The sequence below is a fragment of the Trachymyrmex cornetzi genome, unplaced genomic scaffold, assembly GCF_001594075.2.
Source record: "Trachymyrmex cornetzi isolate Tcor2-1 unplaced genomic scaffold, Tcor1.1 scaffold335, whole genome shotgun sequence".
NCBI classification, from domain to species: domain Eukaryota; kingdom Metazoa; phylum Arthropoda; class Insecta; order Hymenoptera; family Formicidae; genus Trachymyrmex; species Trachymyrmex cornetzi.
Genome location: NW_017298058.1, coordinates 302,814 through 329,540, shown reverse-complemented (window position 1 = coordinate 329,540; position 26,727 = coordinate 302,814). Strand labels below are relative to the sequence as shown.

General features: G+C 37.3%; 3 protein-coding genes across 10 annotated transcripts in view; 2 read left to right on the top strand and 1 right to left on the bottom strand.

Moving 5' to 3' along the window:
• The first annotated feature begins 216 nt into the window (after window positions 1-216).
• Window positions 217-2,718, top strand: LOC108763055 (uncharacterized). Of its 4 annotated transcripts, none has more exons than XM_018510357.1 (5): window positions 217-480; window positions 944-1,238; window positions 1,318-1,442; window positions 1,840-1,944; window positions 2,538-2,718. In XM_018510357.1, exons 2-5 carry the CDS (start codon window positions 1,096-1,098, stop codon window positions 2,654-2,656), a joined length of 492 nt encoding a protein of 163 aa, XP_018365859.1. In that variant the 5' UTR covers window positions 217-480; window positions 944-1,095; the 3' UTR covers window positions 2,657-2,718. The 4 variants fall into 4 exon arrangements, with proteins under 4 accessions (XP_018365859.1, XP_018365861.1, XP_018365858.1 ...); XM_018510359.1 differs by having other exon boundaries at window positions 217-492; window positions 979-1,238; XM_018510356.1 differs by having other exon boundaries at window positions 217-492.
• Window positions 2,719-7,622: 4,904 nt separating this feature from the next.
• The window catches only part of Miga (mitoguardin), a 37,644-nt gene continuing 18,539 nt past the window's right edge, over window positions 7,623-26,727 (bottom strand). Inside the window, exons 4-11 of one of the 4 annotated variants that reach the window (XM_018510450.1) lie at window positions 10,876-10,971; window positions 9,963-10,177; window positions 9,357-9,491; window positions 8,995-9,107; window positions 8,751-8,919; window positions 8,435-8,668; window positions 8,256-8,365; window positions 7,623-8,149 (exon numbers count right to left, since the gene is read on the bottom strand). In XM_018510450.1, the coding sequence (XP_018365952.1) occupies window positions 8,098-8,149; window positions 8,256-8,365; window positions 8,435-8,668; window positions 8,751-8,919; window positions 8,995-9,107; window positions 9,357-9,491; window positions 9,963-10,177; window positions 10,876-10,971 (1,124 nt within the window). In that variant the 3' untranslated portion in view covers window positions 7,623-8,097. Of the gene's footprint in view, window positions 8,366-8,434; window positions 8,669-8,750; window positions 8,920-8,994; window positions 9,108-9,356; window positions 9,492-9,962; window positions 10,178-10,875; window positions 10,972-26,727 lie in introns of all 4 variants that reach the window. The other 3 variants (XM_018510446.1, XM_018510447.1, XM_018510448.1) reach the window with 3 other exon arrangements.
• uzip (beta-pore-forming protein unzipped) overlaps window positions 13,992-26,727 on the top strand; it is a 29,684-nt gene continuing 16,948 nt past the window's right edge. The window contains exon 1 of one of the 2 annotated variants that reach the window (XM_018510451.1): window positions 13,992-14,313. In XM_018510451.1, coding sequence (XP_018365953.1) covers window positions 14,311-14,313 — 3 coding nt within the window. In that variant the 5' untranslated portion in view covers window positions 13,992-14,310. Of the gene's footprint in view, window positions 14,314-16,916; window positions 16,975-26,727 lie in introns of those variants that run through there. The other variant, XM_018510452.1, reaches the window with a different exon arrangement.

Here is a 26,727-nt window from a genome sequence, read left to right as displayed (position 1 = left end):
ACATTCGACTGTGATTGGTCAATTTCTTACTCTTACTTCTTACTCCGTGTATTGTAGACGGGCCTTCAAACCCTATTGTAAATCCGGACTTACAGTTACTAGGCTGGTTAAGTTAACTGAGCTTGGTGAAAGTGGCCCTAAAGCGAGAAAGAGAGTTCTAGAACAGTCTAGTGCAGGAACAGAAAACAAACGGAAAACCAATCAAGGGGAAACAGAAGAAGAAGAAGAATAGAAAACAGACCACATGAAAGCACGTGGAGCCCGTGAAGGCTTCACGGTGGAGCTCAGCTCAATGCAACCCAGTAGAACCTAGCTGGCCAATGGAGATGTTTTGCGTACCGTTCTACGCATATTTTATCACCTTATTGATATCACCGAATATTAAAGAAAGATAAAATGATACATCTTGTACATCATGAGTAAAACCACGGACAAGATACTATTAAAAACGGCCGGTCTTTCTCATGACTGTTAAAATTTGTGAGTGACTGAGTAAGAAACTGATAAATATAATACTAATTTTAGGATTTATTAGTTTCGTGGACATGTGCATAATTACATGTGTTTAAAACTCAATAATACTCGATTTTTACTTAAAACTATGATTTTAACGTTATCATCAGTTTGATAATCAATAAATATGGTAACTATAGAGAGAAACTTGTAATTTTGTAGTAATATGTAAGATATATTATAGCGGTACAATAAGTATGCAAACTTATTTATACAACATTTATATAATAAAAGATAATAAATTATGTCGGACCTGAATTTAATCTAACCTAATTTAGGCCAAGTTCGGATATTAGATATACTGCCGTATTCGGATATTATATATTGTTAGCATTAAAAATCCACAGTATGCGTTACGAAATTATGGATTTTCAATACTGGCAGTACATATATATATGACACACATTTAAAATAGGAATAATTTTTAAAGTCGTGACTTGCGAGTTGTGACCACATTCACTACAGTCACTGGAGTCATCACACTGACCACCGTTGCAACCAAAGTACCACAACAGTATCGTATATCATTGTTCGAAGAAAACGTGGCTTAAATGAACGATCCTCGGTGAGAAGATTACAGTCATGAACTGCCCGGAACTCGTTTCTGACTACCGTAACCCAACAATCAAATGGTATCAGACAGATCTCAGCGTTATTATTTCTATTCAATTGACCGACGTATCCGACTACTACCTCCGAATTGAAAATGGTTGTTTACAATTCAGGTAATCAGATGTGGTAGAGGAAAAGGAGAAACACGTATTTGATATACATGAAACAATCCAATTTCATATCTCATTGCAGTACAGAGATAAACGGCAAGAAATACTACCTCATTCTGTATCTGTTTGGAGCAGTGGTAGCGGAAAAGACAGTGCACAAAAATCTCGTGAGAGAAATTAAGATCTATCTTTTGAAGGCACTCAAATGTACAGTAATTTTTTCCTACCATAAAATAGCTGCTTTTCATTTATATCAATTCTTAGATAATTCTCACTTGTTACGTCATAACTCAGTTGAAAGTGTGTTTCTTTTGCATTTTGACAAATGAGATTCAACTGAGTCTTTACCTATAATCTGCATAAGATCGAAACTATGTATTTTAACGAGTCTCGTATAAATTCGAGACTTTAAAAATAAGATTATGAACCCATGTTGTCATATAATTTGAACTTTTTACCAAAGTAATGATGTCATTAATCTGAGTATGAAGTACTCAGCTCACTTCAGACTCAGTTTTACTTGTGTGTAAATGGAAAGCAGCTATTATTTCTATGAAGAACAGATTTACATCTCTGGTATATTTTGTTATTTTCGTTTCAATAGGGTATCCATGGTTAAGATTGATCAAATCCAAAGAAAAGAATCCACTTATATCGTACGACCCAGAACGTATAGAAGAGACAAATCACGTTCGAAATACTTATGACAGTAAGAATAATTATTTTTACTTATACATATATTTTTTTTTTACAAGATACTTAGCTGTTATTTGCAAATGAACAAAGATGAGTTCTAAAGTCCTGTGTCTGTGATGCTATAACTCGAAATCTTGGATTAATTTATAGCATCATGGACACAGGGCGTTAGTCTTCCAATTCTTTTTAAACTTGGGATATGGCCAATGTGATACTACAAATGCTTTGAATCATTCGTTGATTGGTCAATTAGTAAAATTCTTCTGATTGTTCAATCAAATATTTTAGAGCATTTGTAGTGAGATTTTGACTACACCCTTATATTAAATTCGCACGATTGGACGCACTCAATGTACGTTAAAATCGTACATAATTGATGTAAAAATGTGTGTTTGATATAAATACAAAGACGAATTAAACCGTGAAATCCTCAATACGTTTTATTATGCTGTTAAGTAAAATATATATTTTATAATTCAAAATATCTGCATTTTACTCTTTTACATTCGTTAAATCAGTATACCGTAGCTTTAATATGCAGCATTACACACTACTGCGTCCAATCGAATTTGCTGTTATTCATGTATGTTTTATTTTGTTTTATAGTAGGCAGATTCGAACGGTACAAACGTGAACATAATATAACATATTTAATGCCTGTTGTGCCATCTAGCGATGAAGAAGACTCTGAGGATGATTATATGGACTTTGTTCACTACGGTTAATGTATTGTATCAATTCAATTTCTCTAATGTAGATTTTTAACACTTAGGCCCGTATTCAGAACGCGCTTACAACGATGTTAGCACACTAACATACTATACTTTACGTCACGTATATTATAGAATTTCAAAGATAAAAGTGCGCTTTTATCGATAAAAGCGCGTTCTGAATACGGGCCTTAGTGTATATACAAGAAATTTTTGATGATTTTACAGTTTCCACTGTAAATTTTTGTAACTTATTGTATGTTAAGCTCAAAGACCGAAAACTCACAGAGCAAAAAAACTGATCACAACGCGTTATGGCGTTTGAGATTCAGCCCACGTTAAGTTAAAATGCCATAATGCGTTGTGGTCGATTTTTTCGCCCTGTGAGCGTTTTCGATCTTTGAATCTAACATATGCAGTATATTATCTTAGCATATTTTTTGATGTTTTTTACAAAATTATAAAAGAGTTTCTTGTGACAAGTAACGTTATCGTAGAATGTAAGGTCTTGTATATAATAGAAAAATATTAGGAATAAATATTAAATATTAAAGAAATAAGAAAATTATAATTAAAGATGCTCGTGATAATTGAATAATCAGCGTACACACCACAAGCGTGTGAGAGAGGTGTAACACAAAACAGAGACCTAACATAAAAAGAAGAGGAATTAAAGATTAAATACATAAGGATATAAATATAATATATATACAGGGTGATTCGTATAAGGTGACCGATTTAATTATTAGCGAAATTTGAAGACATACGGAAAAATGGTTTATACCAACATGTTCAGTACAAAGAGGGACATCACATAGTGGAAATAATTATTTTATGGATGGACACGTTGAGGACATTTCAAGGTGAACTTTATTTTTTTAAATGGAATACCATATTTTTTATTACATTGTATGACAGCCCTTTTTAAAAAAAATTCATTGATATTATATAAGGACATTCAAGATCAATCTAAGTCACAAATTCATAGTAAAGTAAATTGTATTTCCGTTCCTTACAATAAATGTTCAATATTTTGTCTTACTTGGACTCGACGACACAGATGAATTCGGTATGTTAAATGATCCACTGCTCTTAGTATCTCAGGTAAAATATTTTGAAGCGTTGTAATAATTCGAGCAATCATATTATCACGAGTTATTAGAGGATACATTTGACGCACCGAATTCATCTGTCGTCGAGTCCATAGTAAGGAACGGAAATACAAGGCATACATTTGTATTTTACTTTACTATGAATTTGTGACTTAGATTGATCTTGAATGTCCTTATGTAATATATCAATGAATTTGTCTTAAAAAGGGCTATCATACAATGTAATAAAAAATATGGCATTCTATTTTAAAAAATGAAGTCACCTTGAAATGTCCCCAATGCGGTCCGTATAAAATAATTATTTTCACTATATGATGTCCCTTTTTGTACTGAACATGTTGGTATAAATCATTTTTCCGTATGTCTTCAAATTTCGCTAATAACTAATAAATCAGTCACTTTATACGAATCACCCTGTATAATTATGTTATATATCTTATTCGTATCTATTACATGTTATGTTTAATCTTTATTCCTAATTTTTTATTTCTCTAATATTTTATATTTATTCCTATTCCTAATATCTCCTTCATTACACGCAAAGCCTAAAACTATCCAGCAATTTATTGATTAAACTTCTTGATGTTGATTATAATGACTGAAATAATAAGGTATGATTTAAAATAAGTATAATTTTTATGTGATGTTTTATATCTTGTTTATATCCGTAGTTTTATTCCCATAATTAAAATGATATCTTTGCTCAAATATAATATTTTGTTGGATAAGTTACGTAATATTTCACATATAATCAATAGTTAAATTATTTACAAAATAAATATTTAAGGATTATCATTTACAAAATTGTATCAAATGTCATGAAATTAATGCATTTATCATCACATATACTTCTTCCCAGTAAAAATAATTAAATGTATTTTCATCATTCATCAATAATCAATACTATACTGTTAGAAATGTAACCATAAGCTTCCTTTACATGTAAATGAAGTTCATGGTTATGAACGAAATTAAAAGTAATAAATGATTTTTTGAAAATTAAGTTACAGTAGTTACTTAAATGTAATGAACGTATACGTTAAATTTCCATAAATAATAACGGTTCCAATAATTAAAAAATTAAACAATACAATACAGGGCTAAGAACCAACTCAGGATAACGTATGAGTAACAATATTATTGTAAGCAATATCAAAACGTACAGATGTTTCGACCCCTATCGGGTCCTTCTCAATGTTAAAAAATAAATTTTAATGTTACCATTAACTACGCAAGATGTTAATATATCAAGAAAGCGCGTGTGTACTCGCATGTTGGAAATAATAATTATGGCATAAAACGGCCAAGATTCAATCGGCTTCCCATCGGAACTTGTAGTTCGTCTATTCCAGAAGTCACATAATCGTATGACGTCTATAATGCTGTGATCTTCCTCTTAAATTTACAATAAGTTGGCCCAGTAATAATGTTGAATATCTTCTTCATATTCTGTAGATTAGTCAAAGTAAAAAATAATTAAAAAATATGTACAAAAATAATAATATAACACAGAGATATCAAGAGGGTCTTAACACTGTCGAAATCTGAGATGTAAAGCTAAAATATTCGATATATTGAAATGATCCTGCCCATCACATTAAATTTAATAAATTTTCATAAAAAGTACATTAATTTCATGTACATTTACACAAATATACTTTTTAGTTATAAATACATTAAATTTAATGCAATGTCATGAAATTAAGTTAAAATTCTCTGTAAAAATATATTAAATTTCATGAAATTTTTAACAATGTATATTCTTATATGATACATTCTATATGATATATACTATATATATGCAGGGAATAGAAAGTTACTTTTAAAAGTAACAAGTTACAGAGTAAAAAAGTAACAAGTTACCATTATTAGTTATCAATTTTTAAAAGTAACTTATTACAATTATCGTTACTTGAGAAAGTAACTTTTCATTACTTTTTCGTTATTTTTTAAAAATCGACGACCATCAATCATAGCGGCCTAAGAATTTTTTAGTCTCAAGCGCTATGAGTGGCTTTTGTCCAATCATGTGTAAAGTAACGATAAAAATAACTTATATTTGTTACTGTTACAAAAAAAAATTAACTACGTTACCATTACAGTTACCAAAAAAAAGTAACGCAGTTACCAGTAAAGTTACCAAAAAAGTAACTTGTAACTGTAACTTCGTTACAAGTAACGAATTACTTCCATTCTCTGTATACAGGGTGTTTCATAAATACATGTCAATATTTTAGGAGATAAATCTATACACTAAAATAAGTAAAAAACATATGAATATATGTCCGACATACCTTAATTTTCAAGTTATGGACGATTAAAGAAAATATTTGAAGTATTCGCCTCATGCGTCAACACACCATTAGCATTGAGTCCAGCACTCGTTCAAAAATACTAGGTATTGTTCGAATAGTCTCAAATCCATTTCGTAGCCTTTCTCGCACATCATCCGCATTATTTACTGGCGTTGAATACACAATGGATTTTAAATGGCCCAAAAAAAAAAAAATCTAATGGACTGAGATCAGAGGAGATCGTTGTAGGGTGGGTCCGCCTCGCCCTATCTATCGATTTGCGAATGCATTGTTTAGGAATGTTCTCACTTCAAGATGGAAATGAGACAGAGTACCATCGAGCAGACTGATCATAGGTACATCAAATGCATGCCGGCCATTTCAGCATAAGTGTACATTACCATTTTACCATTTTCAGAACAGTATTTAGAACATTAATTCGCGAACATAAAATACCGACTGTTTGAAATTCTGTCCGATTTATTGATAGATATTGTTTATAAACATTAGATAATGTCAAGATGTGCTAAAATGTACAGTAACGTATGCTGATGAACAAAGCGAGCATTTTGAACATTTTCTTTAATCATTCATAACTTGAAAGCTAAGATATGTACAACATATGTTTATATGATGTTTTTTGTTTATTTTAGTATATAGATTTACCTCCTAAAGTATTGACATGCATTTATGAAACACCCTATATATGTGTACTTATATAATATACTGCACTATCATACCCTTATATGTGTAGCTTATGTTCGGAATGTTATTAAACTGATTGGCGTACGACTCATAATAATTATTCGTATATTTTATAAATGTATCTTTGGCAATGCATTAATCTTGGATTGTTATTTAACTGCATGATGTATAATTTGTTATTTATCTACAAATATTTTGGTGTGATGTATAAAATAATGATAAAAACACTAAGTTTTTTTAGACGAATTCAATATCTTAGTAAAACTAATTATCTAGTAAAATTAAAACGCAATGGGAGAATTTGTTTATAAAACTTAGAAATGGTTTTTTTTTATTATTATAAGAAAATGTATATTATCTTATTTGTATCTATAAAGAACGATGTTATATTACATAATTACACTTAAATGCTTCTAAGTTTTATCACATAAATCACAACTAACTGTAAAATCATAACTAATTATAAAATTTAATTTTACTAAAATACATCATAATCTTTTAAATAATACAAAAAGATATCACTGAGGTATCATTTTACAATCTGTGCGAAGTTTTGTAAGATATTAAAAAGGAAACCTTTGTAAAATAAAATAAAAAATGCGACTGTGTTACACATTGATAAATATTAATAGGTTACAATGTTTTACGTGTCCTTGCAAATCTTGCAAAATGATTTACAGAATATCTACAAAATTTATATCACAATAACTGATAGCGACGTTTATTCGTTCTGTCAAAATAAATAACATCATATATTTAATTGTAAGTGTGTTTAATGTGGATTAAAATCTCCCAAATTTTTTTTATAAATAAAGTCTAGTGGCTATAAATTTTATATCCTTTTATGTAAAATCTACCGTGAATGTTTTTGTTATTTTTTTTTTAAATATTTTCTATATTCATAAAACTGGACATTAGAGTCTGTTAATGTTTTCTTCAAAATTGATATAACTTTTATATATTCAAATGTTAGGTAAAACTCGACGTATGCGCGATTCTAATTGGCGGTAACAGGAAGGGTGCGCAATGTCACTCTGTGATACTATTTCGTAAGATAATTTCACAGATTGCTTACTACAATTACTCATTATGGGCGCGGTAATGAAAATTAAAACGTGCGATGGTGTACTGCATCTTTTATCAACTTATCATATCTGCCTTAATTTCATTAATATTGATATTAACATTTTATTTTACAACATAGATTGAACGCAGTATATATGCAATGTAATTTGTAATATCAAGCGCATTCAACATATTGCATTAAAATTGTTGCCTAGACATATTTAATTTAGCTAGCAACCTTCTAACGACAGCCTTTGATTTATATTGTCGACTCTTAACTTCATTTCCCTGAGAATATCCACAGCAAGGTCATCGACCGTGGTGTACCGTACCTTGAAAAAATTAAATATATCTACAAGAAACTCGATTACTTGTTCCCTAAAATATTGACAAGTGGAACGTAGGCTCTCTTCGGAACCCAAGAATCCCCAAACTAACATCGGCGAGATTTGTTCGGAGATGGAGTAGAAGTGCGCCAAGAAGCCTTGATGGTATTTCAGCATCTTTCGCTTGCCTGTCAGGACGGACCAGAGCGTCGTTCCTATCGCCTTTAAAGGTAATCGACGATTTAGATAAATATCAAAAGCGCGATAGAAAATTTAGATTCATGTACATACAGTTTCTCTAAAACTGGCGGACACCCATCTATTTTGAATTATAGCTCTGACAGACGATGGTGGTTTCTCCACATCTTCGAACGCGTCTAAGAGTACGAAATCAATAAGCACGTCGTAAAAGTTCATGCACTTGACACCTCGGGCGGTCAATTCTTCCTCCATGATGCTATGATTGCGTGGCTCTTGTAGAAACTCCATCATACGCTCATAACACATTAAGTAATCCTTAGGATCCTGTAATATAGAAATTTCTTCCTTTAATGTCAAGCGATTTGAATACTTTCATTATGTTTGTTTACTCGATAAATATTCTTACCCTATCCGCGTACATAATTAAATCGCTAATGATTTGACGACCTACGTCAACTATATATGCCGTTGCCGTAGGTAAATTTAATAATTTCGTATAGGCCTGACGCAGGCAGTATACTTTCGCTAAATATTCCACGTCTGATCCACACTTTACGAGTTCCGTGTGTAGTCTCCTGTAATATGTGATTATATGTTATAATCATATATATATGTATATAGAGATACAGGTATAAACTGAACCAGTTTACCTGCAAGGAATGCCTTTATCCTCGTACTGTTTAAGAGCAGCATGATAAAGCTTTTGCTTCTCAAAGTGTGGAAATAGTTCTGAAAATTCTTCGAATTCACGCAAATCTGCAACCTGAAATAATTTAATGAGAAGCTAATCTATCGTTTGTCTTCATATCAAAAGAATTGTCAGAAACAGGTCATAATTATGAAAATAAATACATGACACAGATATTATTAGATATAAAATAATTGATCATTTTTCGAGAGTTATCGCACGTCTTCGAATTACATTAACGTCCCACAGCCACTCAACACATCCGTTTAATCTGTCGCGGGATACGGACAGATTATATTTATCTGTCTCGTGCATATAACTCACCCCGTCACGTGCAGATTCGAACGATTCGGGCGACGATGCGGCGTCAGCTTTATCCCTGAAACCAAATAGCCGTGTACCAAAGTTTGAAGGTTTGTCGAGGCTCTCCTCGCTGTCGTTGCGGAATAAAACGGAGTGCTGCAGAAAAAAAGAAGATAAAGTAAGTAGACAAAGGTCAGAAGTTGGATGCGTCGGCGATATGGATATCTATATCCATATCGTAGTTCTCGCGGCAATGAACGCCCTGCAATTCTCGATGTATTGCGTTTCGAAAACTCAGATTGCTTTCGGAGAAAGTCATTCACTTCCTATGCCATTAACGTTCCGCAACAATTCCCGGCGGCTGGCGTCAGGTCAAGTGACTCGTTGCGCTAATTACCCCCGGGACGGTCGTCATTTAAATTGAATTAATTTCCCGCATTTTTTTACCGGACCGGTAGAAGGGCAATTGATGATGAATGCAACGGAATGGAATGATCGTCCGTTCCGTACTTCGCCTGCCCGCGAAAGACGGGCGGTGGTCTCTCCAGATTGAAAATCGGATCTCGTGGTTACGCTGAGTCAGCGGATTAGTTTTGCGGATTGATGGATGGAAGAGAGATATCGTACTTGATCGAGGAAAAGCAATTCCGCGTGGCTTTGGATCTGGTAGCCCATGTCGAGCAGCTCCTGCACATCGTGGGTGAACGCCGCGTCGGCTTTCGACGGCAGAGCCAGGGTGTCGTTGCCAAGAGTCGAGCTGAACGCGGTGAGCGCGTCTTCCCAGCAATAAAGGGCCTTCTCCAACGCCTCGAGTCCTGTCAACGATAACGGCATCAGTTTATCTAGGCGAAAAAAAATTGAGTCCGGTTATATCAGAAGAAAAATAAATCATATTTCGTAATTAAAGTAATTAAAATAATCCGAGAACTTCAAGAGGAAATGTAAGCAGATATTAAATTATAGCCTCAGTGGGAAAATAGATAACATGTGATAATAAGAATTAATGGTGTTGTTATTGATAGCGAAGCGCAAAAGTCCACTCATCTAATCGTTCGTGAAAAGAACGATTTTGTTGAAGCATCTAAAAATTTAACTAGATACAGATCTGAAAATAATTTTGCCGGATCATTAAAATCATTGTAGGAATCTCAAGCATGATGAGTAATACTGCAAAAGGTTCTGACATTTTAGCAACCAGTTTGAGCAACCAGTCTTACATAAGGCCTCTTCTTTTTAGCTGAACTTTTGCACCAGTTCATCTTTCTTCCTTTTCTCTTCCGGAGGAACGAAGAAGAAGACAGATAAACTGGTGCAAAAGTTCAACCAAAAAGAACAGGCCTATTATGTTGAACAAAATTATTTTTAGATCTGAATCTAATTAAATTTTTTAATAATTTAGCAAAGTCGTCCTTTTATCACACGACACAAGTCGTGTGATAAATGTAATTTTATATTACTTTATGATGTCTACAAAGATATTATATATTAGGGTGAAATAAGATAAAAAAAATATATTAAAATATTGAGATTATTTTAATACATCTTTTCTGACGTAGGAATTCAAGCCCAGTTTCCAGCCAGCCGGAAGAATATATACCTTTCCCATCGTTTCTCGCGCAGGCAATTACGTTTTTTTCTAGAAAATTAATGAATTCGAAATTAATGTCGATCTGTACGCGCGAATGATTAACGGTAAAAAGTAAAAGAAAGAGAGAGTAGGGGACGATCGCTATACTTGAGGACTTCAGGGATTCGAATTCCAAGTCGATGACGCCACTCTCCTTTTAGTCAATCTTTCGTATAAGTCAGAGAACGTTCGCCAATTTACCAGAACGGAAGTTCGACAACACGCCGCGTTAATTTGAAGGGCCGTCCCCCTCCCTCCCCCACCGGTTAATGTCCTAAAGGCTGATCCGTCATCATTTTCAATCTGTGCCGTTTACCGTCACTGACAATTATAAGTATACAACACCGACCGATGAAACTGGAACAATACGCGTGAGATCGATATCGCGATGATCTCGCGTGACAATTGACTCTTCGGAACTCATCGTTTAAATGGTTGCCAATCAGTGGCGTAACGAATCTTATGGAGGATACTTGATAAACTTATCGAGATATAAAATCGTTTCGCGTCGAGTATTGTGAGATCACGAGACAACAACACAATAAATCAATCGCGACGGGTATTCTGTTCCTCTCGAGTCATTTCCAATTTTCCAAAGAGTCAAGCCTGTTTTGCAGGTCGGATGGTCCGAGCTTTATCTCCACAAAATAATTGTAGGAATTTCAAGCATGATGAGTAATGCTGCAAAAGGTTCCGATAAAAAGATTTTGCTAAATTATCTACAAATTTAGCTAGATACATTTAGCTAAAAATAATTTTGTTCGGAAATTCAAACATAATAATTGCCCGACCAATATCGCAAAAAATTTTGGTATTTTCTATTCTATACTACTATAAATTTTTTCTCAGTTTGAATTAATCGTTAAGTTAATCAGAGTTTGCTCGAAGTTGCTTAGATTGACTTTGACTTGTTGACGAATTCAGGGTCGAAATTCGCGATGGACGAGTGGGTTTTAATCGGCGTGACGCGATTCGGTTTTCGGAAACGTATAAAACGTCGATCGTTCGGCAGGAGCAGACAGGAGAAGGATTTCCGGTCGCACAACGTTAATTTTCGTCGACAGCTTTAATTTCGGAGGTGGGAGGGCGTACATCTGTCCCTCCCGCGGGAGAATAATGCACAACGCACGAGATGTGCCTCGGAACGCCCCGGTTTGTTTGTGGCACGCTCGGCGGGCGAACATAAAGATTGCATTCCTGAAATTGAGTGAGAAAACGGAGAAGGCCAAAACACGGCAATGCGTATTCCGTATTGCGCCACTTTACTGTAATAATCTCGTGCTGAGTGTTCCTCTCGAAACGGACGATCGTCTTCGCAGATCGTATACCCTTCACGGAAGGAACGATTTTGTTGAAGTATCTAAAAATTTAGCTAGATACAGATCTGGAAAGAATTTTGTTGAACTCTCGTAATTGTTATGTAAGACTCTCAAGCGTTATAATAAGCTAAATAAGCAACGCTGCAAAAAGTTTTGACGTTTTAGCAACCAGTTTGAGTGTACTACATAATTATTTTAATGACTAATAAAATTATTTTCACAGACCTGTATTTAGCTAAACCTTTAGATATTTCAATAAACTTTTCTACGTTCTTCCCATATTAAAAAATTTGAAATCAAAATCAAAAGAAAAAACGTATTTTTTTATATACTCTTTTTTTATATCGTATTTTTATATCTCATACAGCGTATCGAGTATTCCTCTTAAAACAGACATCGTCTTTACAGATCGCATAGCCTAATTTATTACATGTCATTACTTAAAAATTCCAAACCAAATGTTTAACAAAAAAAAAAGGTAGTTTCTGTCACTTTTCTTTGTATCTTAAAAATGAATGCCATGTGAGATGCACATATTTTCTTTCTTCCCTTACATCTGTAATTACATTCTTTCTTCCTACATCCCTGGGGGATCCATCTTCATTCCAGGTCAGACCATAACTCAAAAGAATAATCTATTTTCGAAGCGGCGTACGCGTGTTGTGAATTGCGGTAGAGTTTAATCTTTTCCAAAGAGAATTCCGCCATATCAGGGAAGTTCCACCGGAGGGAGGTTTTCTCCCGAAAGGGTTAAACCTGCTGCGATCTCGCACTGGGTGCTCGGTCATTACGCAACCCCCAGGACGATCCCGAGGGGTCGTAAGATACGGAGGGATGTCCCCCGGAGAAACGCGGCAGTGCGACGCCGTTGCACACGTCCGGCGTCAATAATATACCCCCAGAGTGACGTAATCGCCGGGCCGACCGGTCATTGGAGGATGCGTCATCCAATGGTGAAGGGTCGATACGACCGCGCGCGCGCGCTCCCGCCACTTTGAAGCTCGCGCACTTTGCGCCGAATGAAACAATTTATTTTATTTAAATTTACAATCTGCATCTCGTAAATCACCCCTCGTGACACTTCGATTCAGGTAATTGCTTTTAATACAAGAAATACGATATACTCAAAGTTTCTCTCTATGAACTCTTGAGAAACAAAATGCGCTTATTGGGAAAAAACACGCGTTGCTGATATTAAAGCGCGCGCACGTTGCGCAGGGGTGGCTATACGGAATCCTCGGGGGGACAATCGTCGGAATTAAACATTACGAGTTCATACGCCCTCACGAGCTGGACGCGGCACCCTAACTATCATTCCGTATTCGAGATCAAACCGCGATGTGTGTATGGATTAACTTAATGAATTAAACAAACGTTTGTAATTCGTGATCGAACGCGCGGCAAACACGATCGTAAATACGCAAATGAAAACATTGTTGCATTGTAATTGGGGATATATTTTTCATCTTTTCAATAACACGTGATAAAACGCTCCGAGTTCATTTAATTTCCCAAGGAAAATGGCCATCTTGTGGGTTTCGTCCTTCCAGATATAGATTCGAATAAGAGGTCGTCGCAGTTTTTGATCCTGCGGGACCAATGGGAGCGCGAGAAGGACGGACGCTCGCGCGCTCACCGGCCGCGCGACAAGGACGAACGGGACGCGAAGTTAGGAGGGGAGCGCGTTCGGCTTCGGCGTTTCGCGCGCTGGCGTCAGTTACTCGGCTACGTTCAGGACTGTTGAGCAGCACGTCACTCGTTCGTCGCTGATCGCGCAGCGCGCTTCATCGTGGCGTTATTCTCGCACGTACACACGGGCCGTTGACACGCGGAAGCCCTCGTCGACCGAGAGAAACAGAGGATCGTCCCCGTACTCGTAGGATGATCGTTGCCGCGAGACCATAACCCGCGACAAAGAGAAACGAGAGAGAGATTTTCCGCCTCAGTGTGTCCCTGACGATTTTTACGTACGCGCGTTATTTGGATTAAAGTAGATTACCGACGAACGCGCACGCACGCAGACAGAACCATGGTGAGTATAGAAGAATCCTAAACGATTTTTTCCCACGAAGATTTCAATTTCCCCGCAAAAAAAATTACTGCGAATGTCTCGCTTTTCTCTGGTCGCCGTAGATGGGAGAAAATTCTAATCTCGACACGGCCAGGATCTGTTTGACATATATATAATTTCGTGCAACGTAGATACAATGAACGCCATTTAATTCAACAGAATTCAGTATTGTGTAGTTTCTTGGCGAAAAGGAATTTGTCTTTCCCCTTCCCTGCTGTATGACAATGATATCCTTTCTACCTGAAATCATTCTTTTTTTGTAGACGTAAACTGCAACGGTTTTTCTTTTGAAATAATTACTTTAGGACAGACCCTTGCGAAGACATACGAATCCCTTTAAGTTTTCTATTTTCATTCCGCGTCGACGGGGAGATTTCGAAAAAAATTAGTATTTGATCAATTCACTGGCAGACGTTACGCAGCGATGACTACTTCAGGTTGATGCACTCAAGAATGACGCAGAGAGAGGCGATAAGATTGTAATAAGGAATCGAATTATTTCTCAGCATTTCGCAAGGACGAAGCGTTCCTTTGACCCTCGATAAGATAGACTATTCGGGATAGATCAATAGAATCGATTCACGCTAACCCCTTAGGAGAAGAAAATGGGTGGGATCGCATTGTTTCCCTTATCCCCCTCTCGCGAGGGGAAACGCATCCATCGTGAGAGAGATTGAGGGATTCGCGAACAATACGACCAGCCGCGGGCAACACCTGGGCGTACCTTGTTTATTGCGCAACAATTCACAACAAACAAAAATCGAGTGTACGAGACGCGCGCGCAGCAGAGAGAGAGAGAAATTCTGGACCGAGATGAGAACGGATATCGTTGGGGAATGAAAATGTTTTAATTCAAGATTACATCCTTCCCTCCCTCAAATTCGCCGTAGATGCCTGTCTAAGGCTGCTCTCCTTTTAAGAGACACATCCGACGCAACCACGTTCTATCCTTCTTGACATTCAATGAATGTAAAGATAGAACGACATTTATGTCGACTGCGTGTCTCCTAAAAGGAAAGCAGCCTGAAGCATCCGCATCGAGAATTCGTGCGGATGTGCCGGATTGTGCACGAGACTCGTAATCTAATCGTGGGATTTAGGCTTTCGCTACTATGGGGGTCAAGTTCAGGGGTCGATAGCTCGGCCGGTGGTGGTTCCTGGCGGTGTTAGCCTCGAATAAAAGTGAACGCCGCCGCGGCACGTAAAGTGCAGCGGCAACGACGACGGCGGTGGCTGATAGCCGGCCGCTACAACGCCGATAGCCGGCAGATCGATGGAGGTGCCTGGTGAACTTGGAAATTCCCCTAGCACACGCGCACTTCCTCGTCATTCTCTTTCCCTTCCTCTCTTTCCTCTCCTCTCCTCTCTCTCTCTCTCTCTCTCTCTCTCTCTCTCTCTCTCTCTCCCCCTTTCTCGTTCACGCCGCCACGGTGCACGAGGATAACGCACGCTCGAGTAAACGCGTACACGGCGATTAAGAAAACGGGTTATCTTCGACTCGCGAAGTGTCTGTCGCTCGACGCGGGATGATTCACCGTCGTCGCCTCGGGGACACTACGGGGTGTTCTAGAGAAGGAACATCCGTCCCTTGAGAAATTCGCGACTGAATCTCGATAAGCTTCGAGAATTTCGCAACGAGAATTTCGTTCGGACACGGCCGAGAGAGAAGACTTTGTCGCCGATTTCTTTCTCAGCTTATGATTCTCGGTTCACGATCGTGTTTCCGTTTCCGATTCTTTTCGAGATCGCGAGGATAAATAAATGGAATCGCTCGAGACGGTTGAAGATAATCGCGCTGATTAATTTGATCAATTATTCTTCGACACTACCACTACGCGACACGCAATTTTATCAATCAACTCCAATCTCCTTCGGGAACGATATCCAAGGATAACTGGTACCCTTCCTTTTTTCCGACTTGCTCTCTTGTATCGCATGAAAGAGGACGCTTCCCGTTGCGTGACCAGAGGTCGTGATACACCGTCGCCAGGATTAATATATACCGTGGAGTTTCCGCGATAACAATTGCCGATTGCGAAATTCCTAATATTATTGCATTAGAGTCAATTTATATCGTATATAATAGTGACGCACGCGGGTATTTCAGTTCGTACTCGTGTAATATATGTAAAGTTTATTCTATAATTGCGTAAGCGTAGTTGTAAGTGGTTGTGATTGTAAGAAAATTCACCAATCACAGCCAAAGTGCGAGGAGAACATTCGACTGTGATTGGTCAATTCTTATAACTACAACAATTGTAAATATAACTACGCTTACGTAATTGTAGAATAGACTTTACAGACAAGCTGAGTTAACGTCGCTCCTCCAAGGCGAACTCTCGGCATTAGTGATATGTCACTGCCTGACATTTTTCTCGATGGAAAAGAAAAAGAGAAGAGGGGTGTCATTGATCCTCGCCCGAAGGAAGGGCAAAAACAGGACTCTATTTCGCGCGACATATCCGTGGTCGTAGACCGGATTTTAATCTCTCCGTGTTTTTTTTTTCCCGGAACTCGCTGTATATAATTACGCCTCTCCGGCGACTCGTGATTGACGTCTCGTACAGGAATCATGTGATTTCAACTGCAAGACTGTTACACGTTACGTCACGTTGCGCTACCGTAAGTTTTTCCGCTAATAATATAATCAGGCGTTTCGTTGCCTGTTGATTTTCCCTTAACACATTCCAATTAAAAACGTACACTCGCTCGGGTTTTAATTTCAAAAAATTCGTATCGCGTTTCCCACTTAAAGAATTGTTGTTTAAATTATCTCGTTTTTTTTTTTTTTTTTTATAATATACGTTACGACCGCATAATAGTGCACTCGTTAAAATGACGGATGTATTACACAGTGTAATTACGCGAGTATGCTTTCAGTGTAATTAATCGTAGGTAGTCGAGCAGGGTGTAACCCGATTTTCAAGCTGAACGTACACGGGAACTCTCGTATAATGCTTGCCTTCGCAAGCATACGAAATATGATTTGCGATGTAACTAGTGACCCCGATTACCCCGTTTGATTTTCACTCTACGAATTTCTGATCGAAACTGCATAACGGCGTTATACGATACATTATATTACATCAAATACTCGGGCACTTCGTTAAATTGTGAGCGTAAATGAATATTGATAATGTACCACGTTCTACATGAAAAAAGGGGGGACGGAGGGGGAATATTAATTTTCCCACAATCATAATATAATAATTACCTCCGCGACCGCACTCGTGGTCAGGATGTTACGTAATCTCGAGCGAAGGTAGGGCTTGTTTCTCTCACGGAAGTGATCCTCGCGACTCGGTTTTCCTCCAGGTTTTCTTGGAACTCTCGGTGCCATTGACTTATTATCATTAAGTGCTTTCCATTTATAGCAAATTCGATTAGAACTCGGTGCATATTGGTGCATATTCAGGCTTGCTGTGAAATCGAAAGTCAGGGAAAAGTCAGGAAATTTTGCAAAATTTTCTGGAAAATTTAAATCCTTGACCTTAAAGAAATTTAATATGCTTATCATACCAACGCAGTTTTGGAATACTACCAACTTAATAATTAAATGTAAGCAGTGTCAGTACTTAGCAATGTTAATAGTAATTTACATTGTTATATTAAATAGGTCTCTCAACAAACTATTTGTTGAGAGATCAATTTAACATAGTTTCTAAATCGGGACGAAAAATATAAAAATTTCAAAAAACTTGAAAGCATTAGAAAAAATCATGAAATTTTCTCTGAAAATTAGGAAAATATTATGGAATTTTAGAATGAAGAATTTGTATTAATCCCCTAACATTAAAACCGTCGTACACAAATTGACGTAAAGATATGTATTTAATGTCAATATAGAATTCAGTTAAACCGTAAAATAAATCACTTTATTATGATATTAAAATGTTCTATAATTTAAAATATTTGCATTTCATTCAAATTAAATTAGTGCACAACTTTAAAGGAGTCCTAAAGTCATCGTTTAATCATTTATACATGCCACAAACTTAACTTGTGTCATAAGCTATAAGAAATTGACCATTCACAGTCGAACGTGAGGAGAATAACCGACTTCATTTTGCTCACATTCGTGATTGGTCAGTTTGTTATAGCTTATAACATAAGTTAACACTTTACGGTATATATAAATGATCTTTTACTGACTCAGGATTTAATGGAGAACTTACACACATACAAATTTACGTGTCATTGTCACACATACACTACACCAATATTACTACATCAATATTGCACACATATATACGTACAAATTTTCCAATTAATTTTTCATATTATCTAATTGCAAGCCTAGTTCTAAGAACTCGAAATTGTTTCATGTAACCCCTAGTTCAAGATTGTTTTATACGTACAAAGTAAACCTTTATAGTTTACGTACATAGCAAATATAAATTAAACTTTTATATAAAGCAAATATTGTTAAAACGAACACCCGAGGCCGATAACACTGCAATTTTTCGACTTTTTTTCGTTTTTCGCGCCATAATATTATCATTTATCGTTAAATCTGTAAAGACAGTTAGAAAAATATTTATTTAAAAAACAATTGATAAAACAGAAACTTGAGAATCCTCTTAATTTGCACCAGCACGCACTAGTGAGTCCACTCGAATTTGGTATTACACAAATCGACACAAACGTCATTCTATCTTCCTTGACATTTAAAAGTAAACGTTGTGTCGACTTGTGTCATCAAATGGGAAGCACATCTACTGACGTTTCTTGTGCTCTCAAATCTCCAATATAATTAATACGATCAAATTACAGTCATTACAATCGATGATCATCGGTTCTTATCGCGCCGTTGGGATTCTTCGCGTCTCTCTTTTCGTTTTCCGATGTGCTAAAAATACACTGCGGAAGAGAATTCGATCTCGTCTTTTCTAAGAGATAATACGCAGCTGCCGTCACGTCGTCTCACGAGAGGCCCGCGAAAACTTTCTCGCGCAACGATGCGTCGATGGATGCAAATTGCCGGCGTAACGAGATACGCGATCACGTTGGATATTAGGTAATGGTAGTACCCGCCCCCAGTCGGAGGATGCCTCTCTTGGTGTCCCTGATGAGGCTAATAAAAGTGACATCGTTACACGCCCCGGCCGCGGCGCAACGAGCCTTTAACCTACACCGACGACCGTTTGTTCTGATTTTCATAATCTGGCTCACATCGTCGCACGCCTCTACTTCTGCCGCCTCTGCACCTCTTTTCTCCTCATCTCTCGCGTCAGATTGTACCTCTCTCCCCCCTTTCACTGTGTTGACCAACTATGAAGGACATTAAAATCTTTTCTTTTCATTCCATCAGAGCACCGTCGGGTAATCTAGATGCCACCATCTAGGAGGGTATTAATATTCCCAGCATCCTTGGTACGACGCAGAGTCCGCGGGCGGCTCGTGTTGTATTCTCCGTTTAGCGGCGTATTCAATGCCAAACACAACCGTGCGTGTGTTTGTAAGACAAGTTATATCCGATAAAAATAAACGTCATGTTTGACATCGCGTGTACATACATAGGGAGACGAAAATCAATCGACCGCGTTTAATTTAATCCGTTATTATTTTTAGGGCTCCCCTCTTTCCGACTCGTTACTTCGTAACGATTAATCTGTTATTGCGTTGTAAATTACTTCATGGATCTCATCATCTCTTTGTACCATGTTACGTACATTTTTGCCATATTTTCTTTTTGTACGTGTACACAAAAATACATACTGTAATGCAAATAATAATTAATTACTTCAAGTATTTCACGTATTCGCCAATCTAAGTTCTTTACAAGCATCAAATTCGTTTAAAATATATTTTAAATCCTAATAAATTTAACACTAACTTTAATCAAAATTTTTTAATTAAAACAAATTCGATTCTTCAATTTTATAATATTCTTTAGAAGAACATTGATAAGTCGAAAGAAAAAAATAAATTCTTGTTTTAACTTTATTAACGTTCTTCTACAATTTAATAATTCTATTTTAAGATATTCTCAAGAACATACTCCTTGTTTAAGATAACCGTTACTAAAAGAAAAAAAATAAATTGAGCAATCACTTTTTTTTAGCAACAGAATATTTTTCTGTGTGTAGAATTAATAGAATACATATATCTTCTTTTATGTAACTCTGTTTATGCTAGTATACTGTATTAGGGATTTCACGGTCTTCTCTTAATTTCTCGAGAAGGATGTATGCCGGAACATAAATAAACACCATCAATTCACTCATAATAGAGGCCTACGTGATAGCGGAGCTGCGGAGGATAAAATCGTATACCGTAGTAAGCCACCTCTCCTTTGCTTGCCAGGATTCAACTTCATCGTAAAGTAGACCGACGGAGGTCACGCTGTACTACGAAAGCCACGTCATCGGCCGCGAAAGAAGCTCCTCGGGCACGGTATATTTCGCTGAAGAAACTCTGCGTAATACCAATGCTATTATCCTTTTTGGAGACGCCTCCTCATTTTCTCTAAAATCCGTGTCACCCTACTTGAAGACTGAGAATTGCGAATTACAGATTGGAATTCAATACTCTAAAAAAATATCAGCGTTGATTTAACATCATGCGGTGTCTGTATAATTCTCATCGTGCTGGTGTTAAGATTAACGTCACATGTGAATTTATAACCGCTGGTGTTTATACAACACTATCATGGTGTGGATTTAAATCCATGATGTTTAATCTACATTGATTTTTTTTTTAGAGTGAATCAATTTAATTTAATTTAATCCGTTTCGTTTTGATTAGTTGAATTCTAATCTTCAATCCTTCATCTCCAACGCGTGATATGGGCTTTATTCATGCTTTTATTTCGAGCCGATCCCGTAACGGAAAACAGTAATGATAGATTTTTTCTTTTTTTACAGCCACGATCACCGCGCTTTTTTTGACCGAGAGGTTATTACGGACTGAATAAACACGGTTAAGTAAAACGAATAAATTAGTTTCTTGTGCGTGATGATTCCTCGCGTGAGCGCCCGCGCCGGATCGGTTAATTAAATTCTCTCAAAGAGAAACTCCACTCGCAATGCTCGTCAAGGAATGCATTCTGACCGAGGATCGGTCGATCGGTTTCCATCAATGGAGTGTGCTGTTTATTTGTCTGATGAAACGTGGAGCCGGCTGTGTTTAGTTAAACGCACCGCTAGATTACCTGATTTTCCCAGACACACCGTAGATAGGCTTTATCTATCCCCACGAATAGAGATAGGAGGAGGAGCAGCTGGGCAATAAAGAGAGTAGGATGTTCCGCGACAATGGAACAATCAACGTAATATCACGACGATCTCTTATGGACAGGCGTGGAGAATCGCAGTTAAGTTTTCGATGCGGCGCGATGTCGCCGGGGGCAATCGAGCGACGGAAATGACTTTAACAATGACGATATAGAGACGGTCTCTGGTCGCATAGGTGCCCTTGACAGTGACAGATTGTGCGCGGGGTACGGAAGGCGGGGGAGTCATTTTCCGCCCCCGTCTTGCGCCGATCTTGCGGAGGCGGGTAACTCCGACGTGGTAACGGTACCTTTTGCGCGTCAGTGCACCTGACGTATTTATTGATACCGGTTGTTAATTAGCCTCTTAAGCCTTTGGTCCCTCGCCACCCGCTGCGCCGAGACTGCCGAGAGAGCAAGGGGCTGGAAGTCGATACTGTCTCGAACCTGTGTTTCTCTCGAGATTCAGAATTAAGGTGCCGTCTCATGGTACATTGGAAAAGAATAGTGGGGCCAAACAATCAGCATTGTTCCGAAAAATTCATACGCGTAGCTTTATTTTCTCTTTTCGTACCTATTGTTTTTTTCTTCTATTGATTCGGTAAATAAAGAAATGAAGCATTATTTGTAAATGATTGTAATATGATTATTATATTATGTATTATAATGTCAGTTACAAATAAATAAAAAGATAGTTTTAATGCATATCGCTATATCTTATTTAATACTGGCGCTAAATACATAATAATCATATTTTAATTACTTACAAATGGTGTAACTTTACTTTTTCATTTACTGAATCAATAGAAGATGAAAAAAAAACAGTAAAAGCTAGGGATATGCAACCTCTGGATCGATTCGCTAAAAATCAATTTTTTACAAACAGATCGCTTCAAAATAATCCTCTTTGTAAAAAAAAAGAGCGATTCTTTACAAACCGGTTTAGTATAGCCTCTTTAATTAGAAAAATCAATTATTCACAAAATTGATCGGTTTAAAATCACTATTGTCGTTTGGGAAGATCAATCTTTTGGAGATCGGAACATCTCTATAGTAAAAGCTGATGTGCATGAATTTTTCGGAACAATGTTGATTGATCGCCCTCACCATTCCACTTTTCCGATTCCGTTTTCCGATGTCCATCAGATATAACACTTTTAATCAGCCCTGACTGAAGATTCTCCGGACCATTGCTCTATATGATACGAATAGAGAAAGAACACGAGAGATGTTGCCGCTGTCGAGGTCAATGCGAAACGTTATCGATTTACCGTTCGGCCTGGCGCACGATGGCCTTCGAGCGTGGAAACTGGTGAGAAAACTCATCAAGCGTTTTAATTTGCAACGATCGGCCAGAAAGAGAGAGAAAGAGGGAAAGGAGACGCGCGTCGCTAATTATAATACCCCGAGATCCAATCTTGGAGAGAGGGTTCCACGGTCAATTAAGTCGCCAGCGTTTACATTTCGCAAGATTTTTATTGGTCAACATACGTTAGAAAGTATGGTTCCGTATACACATAGAGTTCGTCGCGGTTGATTTTTCTTCGTCGGTTTCCTCTGCGCGATTTCAAGTGCACGGTCAACACAAATCCAACCGGCCGATCGGCAAGCGAAGGTAAATACCCGCAAGGCGCAATGACGTAAGACGATAAGAGCTGACGTTATTTTTTTCGTTGGTAACAAGAACGAGAAGGCTTGTATTTCGCTTGACTACTCGAAATATTCCCGTTGCTTTCGACGATACGAGAAAATGCGTAAGCGAGAACTCGTGTTTGCTTCTAAGGGACGGATATTGTCAACGTGCCAAGTTTCCTTCGACTGCAATTTTCTCTCAAATCACTGACTGCTCCAAGTATATCACTAAAAAGTATATGACATAAAAACAAGAAGGGGAAATTAATTAGTCGTGAATTTTTGAAGCTGGAAAATGATTTTGGTGAGAGACTCGTCGACTGTTGTTTATCTCTTGACAACTGAATAACTGTAGACTTCTTCATGTTGTCAAAAGCAAGGGAAACATTTCCAAGCAGGCGAAAGATCCGTGATAAAAGGAAGCCTCTACTTGTCAAAACCAAGCGTCTGGTACCTAATACTCGTTCCTCTTTGTGAACTATCCGCGGTGAAAGTAGATTTTCAAGGGTCCACCGTCGTCCAGAAGTCGCGGTGATGCAATGTTTACTCAACATCATCTTCCGCGTTCTTTTTCTCTCTTTGCGCCGCACTTTTCATTACGCCGCACTTGAGCCGAGTCGCCTAGCGAGAGAGAAGAACAAGCTTTTGTTCCATTATGCGCGCTTGCGAAAGCGATACTCGCGAAGGAGAGGAGAGTGTGTACCGAGGGCGACAATGCGTCCGCTTTGCGGCGTCTCGGTTTTGTGAAGAATTTGTCTCTTTGTTGTGGTTGTCGCGCTGCGGTCGCGTGTAGGATTCTTTTCTTCCATCTCTCCTTTTTCTCTCCGCACGTGCCAGAAAGAGGTGGCAGGATCGTGCAGAAGCCGAGTCCCTCGGTCGACTGCATCAGGTCCCGCTGCAGCGACGGCGGGGGTGTTATCATGGTAACGCTGTCCGCTGATAGCGTGTAGCGTGGCGGAAATCGATATTTCCTTCATTTCGTATTCTGTATGGCAAGGGCATGCCCTATCTCTGTCCTCTTTCTCCCCCGTTAGGCGAACGTGTCTCACAGTTTAGGCCGTGCAATGATCGGCAATCCTGTAGTCGGAAGTATCCGAGAACGTCGTCGTATTGTTTTGCGGCCTATTTATATTTCTTTCGGTCTCGGAAGCAATCCTGTTTCAAAAACAAATCCTGTCCACGAGAAAGATTTGTACGGAAAGGACGGTTTTTTTTGCTAAAGTATCTACACACAGAAAAATACCTACTGTACACAAATAATTGTTTCAAGTATTTCAAAAGTTTATCACAAATTAAATTTATTTAGAATATATTTTGAATCCTAGTAAGTTTAATCGAGATTATTAAATTAAAACAAATTCGATGTGTTTATATAAAGTCACTTCCTGTATCAATTTTATAATATTCTTCGAAAGAAAATAAATACTTGTTCTGAATACATGAGCTTTTTAAAATTCATAAGTATATCTTAAAATTATTATCAAAAAAATATTCTTCGTTAAAGATAATCATTATTTAAAAGAAAAAAAATAAATTAAATAATCACACTTTTCTTATAGCAATAGAATATTTTCCTATGTGTAAAAATTCAGTTAGATGCAGATCTGAAAATAATTTTGTTGGACTATCAAAGTAATTGTGTAGGATATTCAAATTAGTCGTTAGATTGTTAAACCTTTGCAAAATTGCCCATCATTCCCACGTAATTACATATTTTGATGATCTTACAAAAAATATTGTCAAATTTGTACTTAGCTAAATTTTTAGATACTTTTAGAAACAAAACTGTTAGTATTTTTTCCATGTACTCGACCTGAGTATCGATCATATGACTTTTACTTTAGAATAGAAACATGAAAAGTGAAAATTTGTATGTACATATGTATGACATATGTATGCCTGTACAAATACATAATAAATTTTCACTTTTCACGTTTTTGCCCTAGAAAAAAGGTTCCATGATCGACCCTCTGTTTTTGCATAGGGAAGAATCCTTCGGCCTTTCCGGTCGTGTTGTGATTCGAGACCATATCCTGCGTTTTTGTGCAACGGCAAAACTAAGATGATCTCATAATGTGGAAATTTATCGCAAGATCGTGCCTTGGAAATAAGCGCAAAAGTACACGTGATGACGATGCGACCTTTCGAGAGGAAACATTTGTAGTTATCTTTATTGGGTCCATTTTAGAATACGCTCTGTACTTTCTCTTAAATTGCGCCGGCGATATCAACGTGCCGTCATAATTCATTGTGAAAGTCAATTATCTAATTTCGTCGGGGATAATTTCGCCCCGCCTTGCATCGTTTCTCCGATGAATATTAAAGTGTACGCGTCGCTAAGTCGGCGAGCTTATTTCGATGTTGACCGTTCATCGACCGGCTGTAAAAAGCTGTAACAAATTTAAAACGTCCGGACCGTTGTTGTTATGCCGGGTTACCTCTATTCCTAGATTCACGAATGATCGATGGGAAATCGGGGTCGCCGCTTCCCTCCTCTCTTCCATCGACGGTCAACCGCATTACGTATAACCGATCGATCCAAACTACGTGGAATTCATTCCGGAAAGATCTGTCGCACGTCAGCAAGCATGACGAAAATCAACCCCCTCTCCATAATCTGGTAACGTCAGCTCGCAAGATTAATTAGCATTTGAAAAATTAGTTTTTGTTCTCTCTCTTCAGCCTTATCCATTATTTTTTTTTTACCCATCGCGTGCTTCCAAACCGTTTGTGATTGAAATCAAAGTTGTCGACCTTCTGTGAGTAACAACTGGAAAAATCAACGTGGTGGACGCACACATGCCGACGTTATTCTGGATGATCAATCCAACAGACCGCGTCGCGAGTTGGGGATCAAAGCTACGGTGATCCCTACGGTGATCCCTACAGTGATCCCTACGCGGTGATCCCTACGGTGTGATCCCTACGGTGACCATATTTTTTTACAGAAAGTAAAGGATAAATTTTAAGACTTTATCCCTAAATGTTTCCAAACTAATTTATGACTGAAGTCTACGCATTAATTTCTGAAATTTGGACTTATATAAAATTAAATTTGTAAGTTGTTTCCATAAATATTCGTCCGTTAGCGTGACATTAAATATTGGAATGCTATTTAGAAAAGAATTTTGCATAATATTATTAAAATGAAGAACAAAATTGAGTTTGGAAAAGTAAATAAATCTAAACTACCTGAAATAAAGGATTGTCCTGTATAGTAAAGAATGTAGGGTCACGTAAATATCTCGATTCTATAACGATAATTGGTATTGTTATATTGTCATTGCGTAGATATAATAGAAAAACTGCGCAACAACAAATCAAACAAATCAAACTGTCGTTAAAGCCCGGTTTTTTTATTATCTGATTAACTTGTTTAAATTTAACCTTACTTGATGATAGTGTAAAATTTATATTTGTCCAGCTATGATAATCACTAAACTGGTAACTTTAACAGTTATTCACTACAAAATCTCTTTGAAGTGCACGGAGAGAATTTTCTTTTAAAATTTACCCTGAAAATATGACAG

Excerpts from the sequence above, each read along its gene's own strand:
- LOC108763055 (XM_018510357.1), top strand. The coding sequence starts at position 1,096 with ATGAACTGCCCGGAACTCGTTTCTGACTACCGTAACCCAACAATCAAA. Across the intron at positions 1,443-1,839 it reads TCTTTTGAAGGCACTCAAAT|GGTATCCATGGTTAAGATTG; the intron begins GTACAGTAATTT and ends TCGTTTCAATAG. Across the intron at positions 1,945-2,537 it reads CGTTCGAAATACTTATGACA|TAGGCAGATTCGAACGGTAC; the intron begins GTAAGAATAATT and ends TTTGTTTTATAG.